This window comes from Xenopus laevis, chromosome 7L (genome assembly GCF_017654675.1).
Source record: "Xenopus laevis strain J_2021 chromosome 7L, Xenopus_laevis_v10.1, whole genome shotgun sequence".
Taxonomy (NCBI): Eukaryota; Metazoa; Chordata; class Amphibia; order Anura; family Pipidae; genus Xenopus; species Xenopus laevis.
This window is the reverse complement of record NC_054383.1, coordinates 39,784,573-39,805,750: the sequence shown is the minus strand read 5'-3', so window position 1 is coordinate 39,805,750 and position 21,178 is coordinate 39,784,573. Positions and strand designations below refer to the sequence as shown.

Here is a 21,178-nt window from a genome sequence, read left to right as displayed (position 1 = left end):
GATAGATAGATACTGTAGATAGATAGATAGATAGATAGATAGATAGATAGATAGATAGATAGATAGATAGATAGATAGATAGATAGATGATAGATAGATAGATAGATAGATAGATAGATAGATAGATAGATAGATAGATAGATAGATGTTACACTGTTCATCCTGTTCCATGAAATACCCCAGATGAAGGTGTTAATTTTTCAGTGCCCCCCACAGGCTCAGGCAAGTTTGTTTTGTATTAACTTGTGAATATGCATGAACCATGGGTGGGAGGTCAATATAAGGCTGGACTTACACTCTGTTGTCATTTACGCCAGAAGACAAGAGTCACAATGCATCTATACTTTTACTGTCTCATCCTCCTATTTGTACCAGGAGGAAACAGCCTTGGGATCAACAGCTACCTAAAACATATGTCCAACAAACCACAGGATCATGTCAACAGAACCAAAACAGTGGATTCCAAGGACTTGGCTGCTCTACCTCTGTCAAGCTACATGCTTAACCTCTACCAAAGCTTCCACCATTCAGAACTGAACCATGGCACGGAGGCTGCTCCATCACTACCATCAAACCATCGAGCTGATATTATTAGAAGCCTGGCTGCAAAAAGTAAGATTTTTAACATTTCTGTTCCTATATACTTGTTTTTACAAATAGCTTCAAACTTTAAGCTAAACAGGACGCCGATAGCAATTTCTAGCTTTCTTTTGAGGTACAGACAGTAATACCTAAAGGTAATTCACACCCAATGTCATTGCTGTTTACAGTAATTTAAGGGGCCCATTTACTTAGCTCGAGTGAAGGAATGAATAAAAAAACTTCGAATTTTGAATGTTTTTTTTTTGGCTACTTCGACCATCGAATGGGCTACCTTCGACTACGACTTCGATTCCAACTAAAAATCGTTCGACTATTCGACCATTCGATAGTCGAAGTACTGTCTCTTTAAGAAAAAAAACTTCGACCCCCTAGTTCGTCACCTAAACGCTACCGAAGTCAAGGTCCCCATAGGCTTAGGTAGCTTTTTTAGGTCGAAGAAAAATCGTTCGATCGATGGATTAAAATCCTTCAAATCGACTGATTCAAAGGATTTAATCGTTCGATCGAATGATTTTTCGTTCGATCGAACGAATAGCGCTAAATCCTTTGACTTCGATATTCGAAGTCGAAGGATTTAACTTCGACAGTCGAATATCGAGGGTTAATTAACCCTCGATATTCGACCTTAAGTAAATTTGCCCATAAATGTAACATGCTGCCATGATACATATGAAGGATGCATTTGTAAGGTTAATAAGGGTGAAAACTACGCAATAGGCATAGCACAAAACATAAAACAGTTGTACAAGTCAGCACAAATCCAAAGCATTTGGAGCTACAAGTCTTTTTCATTTGCATGACTTGACTGCAGTGTTCAGCTGCTGTCAGTGATCAATCTCAGAAAATGCTATTTCTTAATGTCATATTAGGAATTCTAATAATTAGCCTTATCATCATTACCTGTCAACCTCTCACCTGTACAATTCAAGCGAATCATACAGATACGGGTATGGGACCTGTTATCCAGAATGCTCGGGACCTGGGGTTTTCTGGATAACGTATCTTTCTGTAATTTGGATCTTCATTCCTTAAGACTACTAGAAAATCATGCTAACATAAAATAAACCCAACAGGCTGATTTAGCTTCCAATAAGGATTAACTATATCTCAGTTTGGATCAAGTACAAGGTACTGTTTTGTTATTACAAAGAAAAATGAAATACTTTTATTACATTTAGATTATTTGGATAAAATGGAGTCTATGGGAAATGGCCTTCCCATAATTCAGAACTTTCCATATAATGGGTCCCATACCTGTATATTGTATATAAGTGTACCCTCCACATTGAAATCTTGATGTTATAGAACATCTCATCTGTCTGTGGTTCCAGGAGTATCACTATGTAAATATCCCAATATATCCAACTATAATCCAAATTGGGCTTCAGGATAAGCCCCCTACCCCTGCTTTAGGAATCTATATATTTGTCAAAGGGCTTTTAGCAATCTTCAAAGTAAATTGTATGTTTCCAAACATTTAAGAGCATAGCACATAGCAAATTACATGTACCTACGGTACATTTCTCCTGCCAGTTTGGGGAAAGAACTTCTCTATAGAAAGAACTGTATCTGTACATAAAAAACAATTCAAACCTCTTGGCCTGCAGACAAAGAAACATGGAGAGGCATATACAATGTGTAAGGTCTAATAACAATAGTATTTTTATAGTTACCCTCTGCTTATAATGAAAATAAAATCCATAATAAAAAAAATGTAAACATGGTATGCCTTACAAAATATTGCTGTTAGCTATGTAACAGAGAATGTCTAACCATGTCAGCGCCACCTGTATATACAGCATCTATTGAGCCAATTAGTCCCACAGCAGGGAATTTTAGGATAGACCCAACAGTTGTCAGTAGTTTCCCTGTTCATTATATATATATATATATATATATATATATATATATATATATATATATATATATATATATATATATATATATATATATATATACGAAATGTGTGCTAGCAGGAAATTATGTTTGCATCTTATACTGTATGTAAAGAATCATGCTAATATTAACCTGGACTAATAGGATATGGTATTAAGCTCAGTGCATATGCAGGTATGGAACCTATTATCCAGAATGGTTGGGACTTATGGTTTTCCAGATAATGGGTCTCTCTGTAATTTGGGTTTCCTTACTTTTTCTACTGAAAAAGTAATTAAGACTTTAAAAAAACCCAATAGGATTGTTTTGCCTCCAATAAGGATTAATTATATCTTAGTTGGGATCAAGTACATGATACCGTTTCGTTATTATTATAGAAGTTTTAACATTTTGAATTATTAGATTAAAATTGAATCTATGGGAGATGACCTTCCTGTAATTTGGAACATTCTGGATAATGGGTTTCCAGATAACGGACCCTATACCTCTACAATCTAAATTTGAATGCATTAAGATTAATAAAAAAAGATTCATACTTGTGCACAATTGTGATGGTAGGTGTCCCAGTTGAAGGGGTGATAATCTTAGTTTAAGGGGGATGGAACCCAAAAACTATAAGATCTATACAAACTACTATCATACACCTACTGTGTTCAGTGCATGTCAAACACATGATAATTGATAATAAACACATGTGAGTGGATCTCAGAAAAGGAGAATAGTAGTACACACAAGTCTGCCTTACAACTGGATATGTTCCTAATGTAACCATTGTTTCATACATCACCATATACATAGGTTATATACAGAATTAAAATATGACGCCTGTAGTCATTTATATTACAAGGTTCATGCTTCTGTTACTTATTTGTAGCTTTGGGAAGATACAGAGAATAAACCAGTAGTCTGAACAAATGGGTGTGTATGCTCAGGGAGAGATTACAAGTACAGATAGACTACTTATCATATCGCTGCTTCCCCTGCTGGCTCAGTAAAGTGTATGATAACTGCTGAGTGTGTTAATGGCATTGGGTGCTAATGACAGAGAGTGATAATGGTGGTGTGTGCATGGGAGTGCCATGTTTGTGCCTCTGACCTTTTCTGCAACCTCATGTATATACTTGGCTCTTGCCTTCTCGGCTAATATACTAGTTCATGTCTGTGTTACTTTAAGAAGCTATTTTCTAAGGTTTATAATGTTACACTGATGGTTATCTTTTCTGCAGTGGAAGTGAATAGATTGGTTACAATAACTGGTTGAGTCCTACTGACTTTATGCTGCTGTGTAATTGTTACTTCATTCATACACCCCCCATAACTTTGATGTCTACGGAGACCTATCCTGCATAGGCCAGACACACTTTTGGACAATCTAATGTATTATTCTAATACACATCTTCTTCTTGGATTTGTCTGAATGTTCTTGCCACTAGAGAGCTTCTGTTAAACTTAAACCTTCTGTCTCCCCCTCTATTGTTCTCTTCCAAGAGACACTGAATTTAGACTTCTTACAGACAGCCCCTATTAAAATTCGGCTACTCTCCAATCCACATCAGCACACTCCTTACTGAATTACTGAATGGGCGAGATTGGATTAGTCATAGATTATCTGCACCAAATGAGAACTTCATTCTTTTTCTATTTCACACTTTCACCATTCTGGGATTTAATGTTAGAAATTTTTCACTTATTTGAATAAGAAAAGATAAATCCCCTTCATTCTTTGAGGGTGTGATGCCTTGATTCCCTACACGTATTGTTCAGATTTCAACCTTTACTTTCCTTTATGTCAACATACTTGCCTAGTACAATATAACCTTATTGTCGCCCCGAAAAAGAGGCGATTTATCGCCGGGAAACTAAATCTCCCTGAATCTGAACATGTGTAGGAGCCTTCTGGATAACAGGTTTAAGGATATCAGATCCCATACCTGTAGCCGTAAACTGTAAAATATCTCTTTATCATTATCACAACAACAGATGCAATAGTCCCCCTATTAATGCTGCAAGTTTACGAGTGCACAATGGGTAAAAGAGAATATTAGAAAGGACAGCAACCCCCTAAGGGCTTGCAGCCAAACAGAATAAGAACTAACAATAGACTGACTGATGTTTTGGGTCTAGACAGACTTAGGAACTTTGCATACAGTGAAAAATGCACCTATAGTATGAAGGTATAGCTAATAGTCCTTGTTGAGAAGGGATAAATAGACGCAAATAGGTAAATAGCTTTGTAACTGTTTCTGTTACTCACACTTGATTTATTTTCCTTCACTTATATTGTGCCAACAGCCCCGTACAGAGTACAAGAGCACAGCCATTCATTCATTAAGAGTCATTCATTCATTAAGAGTACTTTAAACACGAGCCAATTAAGTTTTCTGTAGTGTTTTTGAGAGTGGGAACAGGGAAAACATAAAACAACTTGGAAATACTGGTACTGAGCCTGGAAACCCAGTGTGCAAGGCAACGAGCCACTGTGCTGCCTAATTTGTCATATCACATCCATATCAGATCAGGTGCTGATGTTTTAGAGTCTATGAATTAATTATCCACCTCCTAAAAGTAATTTTCTGTGATAGCTCAGCTCTGTTCCCAAATGAAGCCGGCACATGTTAACCATAACAGAATACCATTTCATGATTCAATTTCCAATTTTTGTACCAGTAACACATGCCACATATAGCAAGTTGTTTACACGTCCATACACAGGCACCATTACCGAGATTAAGCCTATAGGGCTGGTTTTTAATCAGTAGTGAGAGAGAGCATTAGTCTAGCAGCCCAGATTCAGAGAGCTGAATGTCATGTTATCACTTCCACACGGATTACTAAGTAGCTGCTTTGTAACAGGTCGTTAAAATGTATTTGTCATTCCTTACCATTGCAACAAAAAGGAAGTGCCAATCCATCCCCTGGAAGCATAAATTTGCACCCTGGCTAAATCAGATTAGCAAAATCCAGTACCCCCAACCACCACTACAAATAAGGTATACTTGATATAGCAGTAGGAGGTAAAGGAATGGCTCATTTCCCAGTCTAATTTTGTTTGGCAGTCAGAGCCTCACTGCTGGTATAAAGGAAGTAACATGTAAACATAGGATGCTGTCAAATAATGTTAAATTGTATCTTTGACTAATTTTATATCCATAGGGCCCCTTGACATGGCTCTCCAACTGCATCACCCAAAATTCCAAAAAGTATTACATTGTTCCATATTTGTCAGCCAATGACCCACATGTTTGTCCACATCACTTCCAGATGTGTACACTTGCCATGCACGTTATATAACTCGAGGATTAGATAAGGTGTAGAGGCGCTATAGCCCAGATTAAGGAAGGAGGTATGCACCAATGCATATGGTTTAATGTGCACCTTATATTTAATAAACTGAAGATTGTGTATTATTATTAAATGCATAAGTAAATTTGGTAATTTATTTTAATAACATATTTTTTTTGCCTTTGACTTGTTTAGGTTTTGACCATGGAGGAAGCAGGTGGACACTTGTATTTGACTTCTCATCCCTCAGTCAAGAGGAAGAACATCAACTTGCTGAAGTCAGGTTTGACTTTAGAGCATTCGAAGGTGCAATTTCGGCTGAAATGGAGGTGATGGTAGACTTTTTACATCAGTCCTCATCGTGCCAAAGTATTAGTGGATGGTGCCAAAGCTATCTGTATGTCGGCTCACTTACAGGTACACTTCGGTCAAGGTCTTCAGACACCTGGGTGACCTTTGAGGCCACCGACATCATACACAAATGGTTTGAGAGGAATGAAAAGGGAAAAAGTCGTTATGAAGATCGCGAGAAGCAGCTTAAAAAACTGCCCAGAGCTAAGAGTGCAGAACGAAGGTATCAGCAACAGAATACTGAAGATCAGCAGATAGTGATGATGGTCTACTCCAACATTTCAAAGAAAGAGAGGCTTTCGGGGACAGCCACATTATTACAAGATGCTGCACACTCCAAATATCTAGTAGTAATGCCTGGTATTCAAACAATCGCCAACACTAGAAGGCACAGAAGAAGTCACATTTTTAAGGAACATGTTATGGGTATGAAGCATGTTCCACCTGCAGACAGCTCAAGGACTCTGTGCAGGAGAGTTGACTTCTTTGTCGATTTTAAGCAGATCGGATGGGACTCTTGGATCATTCACCCAATGAAGTATAATGCCTATCGGTGCGAAGGTGAATGCCCGAGTCCAGTTAATGAAAGCGTGAAGCCAAATAACCACGCATACATGCAGGTAACAATATTTCTTACTTTTAATACAGCCAATATGCCATTGTAATTTGATGCTGGCAGTTATCTCATGTATTCAGTGTTAAAGGCAAAAGTATAGCTGCTATGCATGTAGTGGTTAACTATGCTTAGCCAGCTGCAAGAAAAAATATGAAAGGTTGCGATGGTTTACTGCACTTGGGCATTATACAGTCTCAGTGACTTATAATTTCCTCATGTCTTTTAACAGAGGTGACATAATTTCCTATATACAGTATTAATGCCTAGACCAGTCCTTTTATAAAAAAAAGATTTATATCCCTACACTGTGACGGTTACCTGTCAAATATGCCCTTATAAGCAGCAGCTTTGACTTTCTCACTTCCCCAGGCTCCTTGCTGTGAATGAAAGTGTGATAAACCCCAAAATTGACACTCTGGTAGACAAACAGCAGGAAGTCCTGTACAATTAGCATAAGATCCAAATCAGTGGAATTGTTGTTCAGTTTACTCAATGGAGGAACATTAAATTTCACAGTATAACAATGAGTCGAGGAGACTGTGGATGCAAACATCTGGGGTCTCAAAGGCTTCCTTCTATAGGGTGACTGCAATAAAGCAAACATCCCTTGCCCTGTTGACATAATTAGCAAAATGAAGAAAAGTCAGAACAATATAATTCCATATGCATTTAATGAGTGAAGAAACTATGTTAAAGAAAAAGCCTTTATAATATATAAGATAGAGGCCAATAAATAACAGTATGTATTACTTACTTTTTAGAAGTGCATTTTAAGTCTTTATTTTAAGAAAATATAAATTTTGCTCATATGTACTTCATAGGACCAGATATCTGTTCCATATTCTGGTACTTATTTTAGCACTTCATATACAGGTATGGGATCTGTTATCTGGAAACCAGTTAATTATAAAGCTCTGAATTAAGGGAAAGCCATCTCCCATAGACTCCATTTTATCCAAATAATTCACATTTAAAAAAAAATGTTTTTTTCCCCAACTAAGTTATAATTAACCCCTATTGAAAGCAAAACAATTCTTAATGGGATTTAATTAATGTTTGAATATTTTTCTTAGTAGATTAAGGTATGGAAACCCAAATAGCAGAAATTGCGCCTTAGCATTCTGCATAACAGGTCCCATATCTGGTGGCCATAGACGTACAGATAATGTTGGATGAAACAAATTTCCGTACTATATTCGGTGAGTGTATGGTGGGAGATGAGCTGACCGATATTAGCAGTAGACTTGGATTTCAATTGGCTGGTCGATCAGACTTGCTGGAAATTTTTGATTGGGTGCCTTTCAAGGCACCCAAACATCGGCCATTGTTAGAGCCAAATCCTCAGATACAGGTAGAATTCTATTGTTTCTAACCTGTATATCTGACGATTCAGCTTTTCACGTGTGTATATGAATGATCTTTCCTGGAAAGATCTTTTCCAGGAAAGCTTGTAATTGTAACGTCTATGGTCCCCTTCACACATCTATACCCCAATGTGTTCCCTCTCTACCACCCCCACGAGACACATTATTATCTTGCAGATCCCCTTTACCTTTGTGTTTTTCATAGTCATATTGTTTTGGGTTTATGTTCCTTAAAGGGCTTGTTCACCTTTAAATTAACTTTGAGTATGAAGTAATACAAAGTAGTAACAATAAATGTGTAGCCTTACAGAGCATTAGATGGGGTCAGTGACCCCCATTTAAAAGCTGGAAGAAGTCAGAAGACGGCAAATAATTCTAAAACTATAAAAAAAAGAAATATTTATGACCAATTTATTTATTTCTTAGAATTGGCCATTCTATAACATAATAAAAGTTAACTTAAAGGTGAACCGCCCCTTTAATACTTATTTGTAGACTTGCTAGTTGTATTTGTATATAGTTAACATACTTTTCTTGTTTATCATTTTAGAGTTTGCTGAACTACTATGTTAAAGGAAAGGCTCCTGAAGTTTGCTGTGTTCCAATCAGGATGAGTTCTCTCAGTATGGTTTACTACGATCATGACGATATTGCATTTCAGAATCATGAAGGAATGATAGTGGAAGAGTGTGGCTGCCAGTGACGATACAAAAGACATTTCCAGTTATATCAGTGTTGGATTTATGGAGGTCAAAGCCTAACACTGAACAAAATAGACACATGAATTCTCCTACTGGCGTACATTGTTCTACAAGCTTCATACTTTACCAGCATCATTGTTATTCTGGAGCCCAATCAAGAACCGTTGCAGAAGATGACATCACCATTTGATTTCTATTACAATATTGTGATGGCAACTTCATGTGAAATAATGCCAGTACACTGCCAGCAACACTCGAAATGGCCGGAGTGCCGACATCACTGAGGTTATTGTTGGAATCCAGGATGTCACAGGACACTTAGCTCCATAAATGACTGGCAGATGCAAAACCCCAACTTTTCCCGTGTTGAAAAATGTACTTTATTGCTATGCGGACTCATCAGAAAAAAATATTGTGCACTAATGTAAATATGTAAGAGAAAATGTAATTTATTTTTGTACCTATTGGACTTTATTTTGAAAGATAAATTAAAAAAATAATAACTTTTGACCAATTTGCCCGCTTCAAGATATCTATTTTATGCAGTAATCGTTTGCTTATGGTTATCATAAATCATCTTCTTAGGTTGTTATGGGCTTCCAGTGGAAATGACAAAACATTGATGCATTCCCTATAATTAACTAACACAAATCAGATATACAGTAAGCTTTCTTGCAAGCTGCCTTTTCAACCTTCAAGAGTTAACAAGCACTTAATGTACAGCACATTTTATGCATTCTACCACATGGCAACACTGGTGTTCATTGATGTCATCTCATCCACCTTTGTACTGATGAGAATGGACGAAAAAGAAAAAAATATAATAGCATTTTTTTAGTGATGAGGTTGTGTAGGTACAGACATGCTTTCTCAACTATCTCAACAAGTAAGAACACTCGCATAACAGGTCCAGCAGCTAATCTGGTTACAGGAAAAAAAGTTCATGTAAGAGTATGACAGAATACCGCACTCAGGTTTCATTTATTAAAGACAATAATCTTTAATAAGTCCTTTTGCCTGTTATCCTGTCGAGTGTAGCACTCTGTCCTGATATATATATATAATTAAGCAATTGAAGTCTTAATGAATCAGATGAAAATTAAGCGTAGGACTGGCCAGATATGGGATGACTTTGACGTAGTTGGCCAGCTTAAATATATTGCAATATATGGACAAACAATCCCTGTGTTGTTTAAAGGGTAAGGCATTTTTTAGTAGCAGTATGCACAAAATGTCTCTGTCTTAAATATATTGATAATGGGTTGAGTGCAGAGGACTCTTGTATTTGTTTGTATGTATTTTGTGGTCACAGCTTCATTGCACCCCGGCCTAATGTTTTTAAAAATTAGTGGTGAGCACAACTTTCCCTTGTTTATATATATATATATATATATATATATATATATATATATATATATATATATGTACAGTTATAAATCAAAAGTCAATGTTTCGGTCCCCATTGGGACCCTTTTCACCTTGAAAAAGGTCCCAATGGGGACCGGAACGGCCGTTGTGCATACTTTGAAATAATATATCTTTTTTTGACACTGCAAGACCCTTGGTGCTGACTTTTGATTTATAATTATATATACATTGGTTATCTGTGCACGGGGGCAGCTTAATGTGAAGTGCTGCTGTCCTTTGGATTTAATATATATATATATATATATATATATATATATATATATATATATATATATATATCCAAATCATGGGAAAGCCATCTCCCATATACCCCATTCCTTTTTCTCTGTAATGAGACCAAAAAAAACACAGTACCTTGAACTTGATCCCAACTAAGATATAGTTAATTCTTACTCGAGCAAAACCAGTCTATTTGGTTTAATTAATGTTTATATGATTTTTTGGTTGACTTAAGGTATGGATATGTAAATATAGAAAGATCCCTTATTGGGAAAACCTCAGGTCCAGAGCATTCTGCATAACAGGTTCCATGACTGTATAAAGATCTGCCTGCGTGGAGCTGATGTACGGAGCAATGCTATAATACTATGGGCCAGATTTACTACAGAGCGAAGTGGCAAGCGTAGTGAGCTTTCGCCAGAGTTGCCACCCGCAGGGACATTGGCAATTTACTAACAGGTGCAGGCGCCAATTCACTAGCGAACAGGACCGTCACTAGCGTTCATTTGTACTCTATTGCCAAGTGACTTTTCACTCTGGCGAACGGTCGTTACTCTGCAAATTCACTAAAATGTGGATTTTACTGAACGTTACCTCTTTCGCCAGAGTTACCTTCACCACCTCAGACCAGACGAAGTGCTATAAAGCAGCTAGATCTTCCTCAATCTTCTGTCACTTACCTCATATCCTGTGTTCCGAAAATGCATCAAACTTCAAAAAACATTGGCACCTTTTCCTTTTTTGAAGCAGAATTTCCTGCAAAAGTCCTGACAAACTTTTTTTTTAGGTAACCGGTTTTCTCCAGACATTTCAGAATATATGGAACATTCATTTTACAGTGGGCTCATGTGTAGGGCATTATATTAACTCTCTTGTCTTTATTAATGTTCCCTGGACATGTGTAAGAAAAAGTGGTAACTTCAAGCAATTGCAGCAACATATATAATAAAGATCTCCATACAACTTTAAATTACCCGCCATATGCAAATTGACCTAAGCGCAAGATCACTAGCTAGGCACAAACGAACGCTAGCACATCTTCACTATGAAATGCTCGCAAAGCCGAAGTAACGCTAGCGAAAAGTCGCCAGCGTTCGATGCCCGGGATGAAACTTTGCATATTAGTGAATTAGTTTAGTCGTATTAAATTTGCGCCTGGTGAAGTGGTGCGATGTGTGCGAAGCGGTCGCTGGCGACAATTCGTCCTTTAGTGAATCTGCCCCTACAACTCAGATAGGCAGCCCTTGATTTTAGAGGATTTTGTATTGATACTATTACTCTTTCTCTACCACTTGCACCAAATACACAACATGGGGATGTCAGGAAAAAACACACAGGCAAGATGATTTTCTCCAGGTTTTTATTTATTAATTTCTTTTTTAAATTGATCTCACAACAACAGCAATCACTGGCAAGAGAGCTCAACCCAAACACTGGTTTGGATGGGGGGAAAAAATGTTGAGTTTTCCCTGGCCAAAGGCAATCAAAAGGATTCCCAGGTCATATCCGGTTTTGTCACAGATAATACTGCACTTCATATTAAGGCGCTGGAGGAGAACTTTGTTTCAGGTATGAAAAATGCATTTTGAAGTGGCTAGGTAAAAGCAGCTGCAACATAGTTTAAACCACACATTCAGGACCAGTTCACACTGGGCACAAAATGAATATATATATTTATACTAAGCTGTTCTTCATTTGTACAATTTACTTTTCACAATATATTGTGAGATATCAGAAAGGAAATAGGTAAACCATTTCTACATTGTCTGCTTTTTATCATCAGTAACAATAACTTAATGGTGATGCTTTGCAGAACAGCAAGTAAAGATCCGGAACAGAGAGTGGAGCAAAAACAAAAATAAACCTGTGCTAATAGAGGACTTCGCCTGTCCCAAACTCCTACAGCAATATTTAGCAGGCAATATGACTGAGGCCATGAAATGAAAATCCATCTAACAACATGTTAGTCTGAGGTTTTTGGGGCGAGTGAAAGCCCAAAGCAATAACCAGATCTTTATTGAAGAATAAGTAAACCTTTAAAAAAAAATTATGTAAAGTCGCTCCGGGTGTTCTTTTGCAACTTGCATAATTTTTCAGTTCTTGTAACTTTTTGACAACTGCCAATATAATGAATACAGTTCCTGTGACTGTACGGCCAAAGAGATATACCATTAGAAGCAAAACAGAGAACTGTTCTGATGTTGCTCTTTTCAGGAAAGAGATCAGAAGCCGTCCTGGGCAGAGCAACAACAGAAGAGTTCTCTGGTTTCCTTTTGTAGGTATATCTGACTGTACAGTTACAGAACTATCCAGCAGGTGCCATGTTACGAAATCCATTATATTGACCGTTAATAAAAAGTAACCAGCTTTGAAACTGAACAAAATAATTAATTTAAATTTCTTAAGAGCTTAAAAAAGCACTCTGAGAAATTCTATACACTGTATATATTATTAAGGATTATCCCTCCTTTAACAGTAAACATGCCTGCCTACTAATGACAGACTTTTTGTAATGAATTTATACCAGGGGTGGCCAATGTTGCAGATAGTTTGTAGATCTTATTGCTTTGTATTCATACGACTTCTCTTCTTGATATAAGTTAAGGGTCAGTGTAGCTCTGAGGACACTGGACAGAAATTCCTAACACAGGGTCTAATCTAGAAAAAGAGACTGCAATGTTCATAAAAGGTAAATAGGGGGAAGATTGATGTTTAATGCATTGGCTATGCCCATTGTGAGTTCATTAGTAAAAGTAAAGATTGCTCTTGGAAAACTTTCAACACACTCACACAACCATACAAAAAGACTTATTTTTCACTGTCCAGGACCAAATACCTGAAGAAAATTTTAAACTGGAGGACTAAAATCAATATTTAAGCATTAAAGCCCACATCCTAGGATGTTTCCTTAAAGAAAAACTAAACCCTAAAAATGAATGTGGCTAAAAATGCTACATTTCACGTACTTGAACTTATTGCACCAGCCTAAAGTTTCAGCTTCTCAATATTGGCAATAATCCAGGAATTCAAACTTGTCACAGGGGGTCACCATCTTGGAAAGTGTCTGTGACACTCACATGCTCAATGGGATCTGAGCAGCTGTTGAGAAGCTAAGCTTAGGGGTCTTCACAAATTATCCAGCAGAAAATGAGGTTGGCCTGTCATATAAGCTGATGTTACAGAGCTGATGATTACATTCTGATGCTAATTGCACTGGTTTCTGTGTTGCCATGTAGTAATTATCCATATTAATTACTAATCAGCCTTATATTGTGACATTTATATTCTATGTGTACTGTATATTGTGAATTGGTCCCTAATCTCAGTAAGTGACAGCAGCACAGAGCAGTGAATCGGCAGAAAAGAAGATGGGGAGCTACTGGGGCATCTTTGGAGACACAGATCTTTATTGCTAAATGACTGTGGTTGCCTGGGGCTGGTACAGAAGCCCAAAACATAATGTACAACATTTCTAGCTAATTCTTTAGTTAAGATTTACAGCTCCTTTAAATTGCAAAGTTTGTGGATTTTCACCAGGAAGCACTTGATAAAGTGTGTGTATGTCACACATGTAAATACTGTATAACATCTGATTAAAGATGCTCCAGAATCGTGCTGCCAGGTTATTTTCCAATGACTTCCCTATGTTAACCTATACATAACCTGCAATGTAACACTATTTCCTGATTGAAAGCACTGGACAATTCCTTGACATCAACAGGAAACAGGGAGCCTAATGAAGAACGGCATACACTTGGAAATGTATTTTAAGAACAGACAATAGAAGTTACATGTTACAGCTGGGGGCACAGTGAGAGGAAACACCCTAGAAATAGATGAATATTTGTCAATCAATAGACTTATTCACAGAACCCCACTTTAATAAGTTATGGATCTGGCTAAGCACAGACTGCTTGTGCTTTGTATCCAGATTAAGGCAACTGTGAAAGCACAGTTAATGCCCTGATGATCAAAATAAAAAATGTTCCTTTAAAAAAAAAAAAAAAAACTAAATAAAAAAAAACTAAATTTATACAATAAATGTTGTTTGGCTTTCTAGATAACAGATAATGCCAACAAACAGATATTGAAGGTACCACTGGTGTATGATAAAATAAAGTAAGTAGAAACACAAGTAACTAGAAGATGCTAACCATCATATTCAAACTGTTTACAACTGGTCAAAAATTCTGTGGAGATTAAAAACAAAAGTAGAGGGCAAAAAACTCCTTTTATGCACAAATTCTTTCAGTTTAGAGGTAATGTAGGAACACTGGATACACACCATTTTTCAGATTCCAGAAAAATGACAGTAAACTATAATAGTCTGTCTTTGAGCCTAAGTAGGTAGTGGACTGGTCCTTGTGAGCATGAAACTTATCCTTCGTTCCTTTGAGAAGTGATGAACTCTGGGATTTGGGCCTTTTTTGGATGCTCCGATAGTGTTTATACACCCTTTTTTTTTAGACCAACTGAATCAATCTTTTAATATCTTTGGGCCAAGGTGTCCCTATTTTAATGCAGGAATTAAAACGACATTCTGCTCATGTCTATTGTTTAAACAAGGCCAACTCATCGGCTTCATTTATGATGCTCAGACCTGTATTCTGGTATTCGCTACACCCTCAGATCCCACTGTAGGTATAGGAACAGCACTACCTGAATTCATAGACATTTACTGAAATTGGGCAAGAGTTCCAAATGAGCCACGAGCACTGTCCTAATGGATCAGCATGGTAAACTTTGACACGAACAATAAAATCAAAGTCAATTGGTTCCGAGACTGTAAGCAATCAGTAGTTCAAAAATAGCCTAAGGAAACTATTAACCTTATTGTAAAGTTATTGAGAATTTATAAAAAAAAAAGTAAAGGTCTAAGATGGTATAGATGTTTTTTGTTATTTTATACTTGTAGTTTACTTGTAGGTTTCCTCGTTCATTAATTACCTGCTTTAAAATGTTGTTAAATTAGCAATTTATACTAAAGACTACTTCAGGCCTACTAGCAACTAATAGCAAGTTAAGACAGGTATAAGGGGAGGAAATATTCTAACTAAACTACATAGAAGAGAGGTATATTGGATTTTTTACTTACAGACAAGGTTGCCATTGGGACTAAACTTTATATTTGATGTGACTTGCTATATATAATTGTATTATATAAATTTTTATATTGTGAATTTTATAAATTGTATTTAACTGTTTAACCCCAGAACATGGAATATGTAGTATTGGAAAGACATAGGGGCACATTTACTTAGCTTGAGTGAAGGATTAGAAGGAAAAAACGTTGAATTTCGAAGTTTTTTTTTGGCTACTTCGACCTTCGACTACAAATCGAACGGTTCGAACTAAAAATCGTTCGACTATTCGATAGTCAATGTACTGTCTCTTTAAAAAAAACTTCGACCCCTTACTTCGCCACCTAAAACCTACCGAGCACCAATGTTAGCCTATGGGGAAGGTCCCCCATAACCTTTCCTAGTTTTTTTTGATTGAAGGAAAATCGTTCGATCGATGGATTAAAATTCTTCGAACGATTTTTCCTTCGATCGATGGAAATGTGGTAAATCCTTCGACTTCGATGACGAAGGATTTTCTTTGACAGTCGAATATCGAGGTTTAATTAACCCTCGATATTCGACCAATAGTAAATGTGCCCCTAAGTGTTTCTAACTGAATTAACTAATGGACTAGGTCCTAATTGGTTATGTGACAGATGTACAGAATTGTGATTGATATTAATACTGGGTGGGTCTATTTGCAATGGAGTATAACTTTTTGGAGAGAGGAGTTTCATTTGGGATTGCCTATGACAGTGCTTGGTAAGCATGAAACGCGTTAGGCTCCATGTGGGGTTGTGTTGATGATGGAATAAAACATTTTTTTATACAAGAGCATGCTTATGAAAGTTTTTGAGAAATTAGTTATATCTCGGTTTGGTCACTAGAGGTCTACAGCATGCCACAAATTTAGATTCACTTTATATTTGTCTGTATCCAAGGTTTTCCTATGTAAGCATTAGATAAACTCTGATGAAATGCAGGTTATAAAGCCCAATGCATGAAAAGCTTTGGCTATATATCCTACTTGTGTGGAAATACTGCCCTGTAATAAAGGCCATTGCTTTACCCCAATTCCATCTTGGAAGTGGCATAATAGCACTGGAAGCTAAAATTTCAAAACTTGGGTTTTGTACATTTCTATGCTGTGCCATTAATAAGTGCCAGTTACATGTCGTCTGCCAACCACAATGTGAGGAAGGAAAATGCCTTTGAGTTTGTAGCGCAAGAGCGAATTACACAAATTCAGAAGCTTCGTACATGGCTGAATGCCACTTTTCCCCAAAAACAATTTTGAACATTAAAAGTAAAAAAAAAACAAAAACAATCAAACATATCATGAGCCAAATTTTTTTTTTTGCTGTCAGCTTTCTAGTGCTTTAAAGTCAAGTCAGCGTGAAGGCTTTGCATATTTATGCAATAGCACTATTTTTCACCAAAATTGTGATCACCAATTTTTTTTTTTTACCAGACACAAAAAAGCATAAGGGGCAGATTCATTACAATTCTGGCACATTTATCAAGAGCCCTTTATAATTGTACCAGTTTGTTGGAAATCCCTGTGGTTCAGCAGTGGTAACTTCTAACCCCCCCAAAAAAAGATGAGCACCAAATGTTAATGCAAGTCTATGGGTTGCTCCTTACAGAATGGATTCAAATCTATTTTACTAGGAAACAGAAAAGTTTTTTTCAGTTAACATTGTTACTAACAAATTGAGCTCTAAAGGTGGCCATAGACGTTAAAATTACGATCTTTCCTGGAAAAGATCTTTCCAAGCAAGATTGTTCGTTCAATACACACGTGTAGAGCTGGAACATCAGATATACAGGTAAAAACAATAGAATTCTACCTGTATCTGACAATGCAGCACTAACAATGCCCGATGTTTAGGTGCCTTTAAAGGCGCCTGATCAAAATTTTCCGGCCAGCCCGATCGAGCTAACCAATATCTTAGTCTTCTGCCGATATCAGTCAGCTTGTCTCTCACCATACACGCACCGTACGATTTGTACAATATTATCGGTGCAGCTATGGGCACCTTAAGTTAGCGCTGTGCAATTTCATCTGAAACATGCCTTGGCACAATATGGGTACAATGTCCTATCAGATGTAAAATTGTCTACAATGCCAAACTGCCCCAAATACTTCCATTTGTTATACATATTAAATGGGTACCTAAAGGGCACCACAAGCTCTGACGGGGGAAATGGTAGTATTTGGTTTCATAGTATAGGGCTGCAGTATTCTTACGCACGAATAGGAGCCAAATGCAGCTAATTCTATGCCCAAGCCTCTTCTAGCTTTCCTGCCTTTGGGTTAAGGTGGCCATAGACAGAACAATTACGATCTTTCTTGGAATAAATTGTCAGATATACAGGTAGAAACTATAGAATTCTACCTCTATCGGACGATTCAGTACTAACTATAGTTGACGTTAGGGGTACCTTCAAAGGCACCTGATCAAAATTTTCTGTCCAGCCCAATCGACTAACTGATATCGGTCGGCTCATTTCCCACCATACACACACCGAATATTGTACGAAAATTCATTTTATACAACATTATCTGTGCGTTTATAGCCACCTTTGGCCATAGACCATGCTGGTGGCCACAGACGTACAAAGTTGCATATCACCAAAGGGTCGCAAACATGGCAGCTCCCTATGAAGAGACATGATTTTAGCTGCATTTAGCCCAGGGCACTCGCATAAATCATAATGCCAACAAGTGTTTGCTGTCTTTTGTTTGCCCTTTATTCACAACGGTCTTTGATAACAAGCACATTTGTGCAGCTATGTTTCCTTGTTACACAGCCTTATTATTCTTGAGAATTAGCCATGCCACATTATAAAAACATATGCCAAGTATTTGATTATCTAAATATTACAATGCTGTCAATATTACAAAATGCCTTGAGGAAAGAAAACTTTATTTCCCTTTTGGTTGCATTTCCTAATATTATGATGCTGAATTGCTGACCCCTACAGGTATTTCTTCTGCAACTGCAGAAAATCCCACATCAGAAAACGATACTTGATATCTGCACAAAGATGTTTATTATTGCATTGCAATGGAAATGTCCTATTTCAATTGGTTTGCCAATTAATAATAATAAAAAAAATAGTTCTTATTTCAGACCAAACTAAGCCTAGCGCAAAACCATATGCATTCAGAAAGAATTTAGATTTTTGGCTGCTAGGCAAATCTGAAAATATTCAAAGTTAAAAAAAAAAAAAAAAAATGAACCAATGCCCACATATACAGGTCATTCAAATATGATTGGTGACAGGAGAGGGCATAGGATAAGTTCTCCATGCAGTGTATTAAGACTCAGGGCTTGTAAAGGCAAACATCTGGAGATATATTACATCTCCAAAATGAAGGGACAGCCAAATAACAAAAGTATGAGTGGACAATGGTTGTCTGCTTTTAGCCTAAAGGCACAGATAAATATGCTTTTTCCATATTTCAATCTTCTCCATACCCAGTGAGCATAGTCTACATGCCCTAATTCTTTTATAGAGTAATGACACTAGCAGGCAAGAAATTCTAGTTTCAACTGGGATGGATTCCTTGAGCAAAGTAATACTCTCATTAAAGGAAAAGTACATTTGTGCAGAGGTAGAAGCAAGGCCAGATGAAGTTTAACAGAATTATGACAAAAAAAAGGCAGCTTTTTAATTTTAATGTAACATCTAAAAATCAAACTGCTGATGACTGAGTGGTAGCCAACATGAAAGGAATGGTATAGGACATGCTGGGAGAGCAGCCCTTCCCAGACTAAAGCAGTAAATACTCCCAATCATGCCCACACACATTTTCTATGTGCCGTGGAACATACTCCTAGTAGTAGATTATAAAAGTATGCCCTTAAATTGCTTCCACAGTGCCTAGTCACATATTCTCAAAATTCCTTTAAAAAAAAAAAAAAAAAAGTTATTTCTTAAACCACGCAAACTATATTTACTAGCCAATTATAGCATGATTGTACATTTCTGCTTCTTTAAAAGGACATAAGGGGTAAAGTGGAGGCCTGATTTGTATTTACCCCCCATTCATAGGTAAAGGATCCATGTATTTTGAGTCCCTTCATCAAAATATTACTGTTCAAAAGAAGAAGTTGAAGAAAGTGAATTGATAAGGGCAGATATTAGAAAGCACTAGGTGCCCTTAGTACACTGTCTGGTGCACTTGTACATTAGGGTTTATATAAAAAAAAAAATATCCAAAAGCAAAAATCAAGGTTGGTGACCTAAATCGGGAGCCCACAGTTTGCTACACAATTTCCTCAAACTTAATTAAGAAAAAAAGCAAAACGTAAAGGACTTTATGAAAGTTCAAGTAAAAGTAGATGATCCGCTTTTCCTTTTCAGCAATGAAATGAGAGCGAGAAGTTAGTTCTTATAACAAACAGCGCGCTTCCATGCTGCAAACTTGATGAGCACCATATGATCTTTTCGGTCCACAAAACCAACTAAATTTGATCAAGAATGGCTATTAATATTTGCTCTAAACATTTCGTTAGTTGTACGTTTTAGACGACTTGACTCAAAGTGGTTTGACGTCAGAGCATTTTCTTCAGAAATGTTAAATCTGTATATAGACCAGACCAAATTAATTGTGCAGTGCCATTCAGCTGGTACAGCCACAATCAAATGGGTCCGTCACGCAACCGTGGGATATGACAACGTCTAGATGCAGCTTATTTAAGGATTAGTAACCTGTGAAATATATGGCCCAGATTTTAAGTCATCAGGAACTAACTTAAAAGTGGCCCATATTTAAAGCTGAATATCCCTGGGGAAACCCATGTCTGCATTTACCACTCTCTGACCCCAATCATGTTGCTCTTTTGTTGACTGACATAAGAGCAAGATGAAGTAAGGTCACACCAAGAAAAAGAAAAAACATTTCACCTGATCAAATTAACTGAAATCTTGTCTGATTTGATCAATGTTAGAACGGATATATATATTTTTTTAATTTTACATTTGTTAAATAGATTTGACTCACTGTTGACTGATAATAAGGCTAATTGAGGCCCAAATATATAAAAGGTTTAAGGGCTGTTGTCAGCAAGATGGGTCCCTTGGATGACCTACAACAAATGGCTCCTAAAGAGAGGACTTAAGTTGTGGCATTCAGAAACTTTTGTTTCCCCAAAGGAAAGCTACATATGCAGTACTACATGAGAAAATTGCCTATTGAAAGAATCCACACAAAAATACCCACAGCAGCCACAGCATTCCATGCTGTAATCATTTAGTAGGAATAACACAAAAATATTTAGGTGGGTGATGGAAGAAAAAAAAAAAGTGTATAGAAAGCATGTGTACAATTGTAATTCCTGCCACCAAACATTTACATATATTTCCATACAGCTACAGTACACATTGGCAAACTGTATCGCTTTCCCATTGCCAAAATTAAGCCACTGAAATTTCAGTTACAAGTCTCTCCACCACCACAGATACACTGCTATTTGCGGTGGGTTATTACAGTCTTCAGAGACAGAAATGCTTATTTGTGTTGACCGTTGGCACCTGGGAGGGCAGGTTTAATTTCTGTGCATCAGACTTTTTTTTTTTTTTTTTCCTTTCTTCAATAAATGATCCTATTGGCCAAGTTAGGTAGAGGCAAGTTTCGGGAGCTGT

General features: G+C 37.0%; 2 protein-coding genes across 2 annotated transcripts in view; one reads left to right on the top strand and one right to left on the bottom strand.

Annotated features, from left to right (window-relative positions):
* The first annotated feature begins 321 nt into the window (after positions 1-321).
* On the top strand, positions 322-9,327 carry nodal.L (nodal growth differentiation factor L homeolog). Its single transcript, NM_001088347.1, is given in 3 exon segments — positions 322-612; positions 5,977-6,752; positions 8,663-9,327. Coding segments are annotated over 3 exon segments (1,209 nt in total). The 5' UTR covers positions 322-332; the 3' UTR covers positions 8,816-9,327.
* Positions 9,328-20,772: 11,445 nt separating this feature from the next.
* The window catches only part of eif4ebp2.L (eukaryotic translation initiation factor 4E binding protein 2 L homeolog), a 12,116-nt gene continuing 11,710 nt past the window's right edge, over positions 20,773-21,178 (bottom strand). Inside the window, 1 exon segment of the mRNA NM_001091060.1 lies at positions 20,773-21,178. This exon segment is cut by the window's right edge and continues 50 nt beyond it. The gene's annotated coding sequence lies outside the window, so the exon portion shown is untranslated.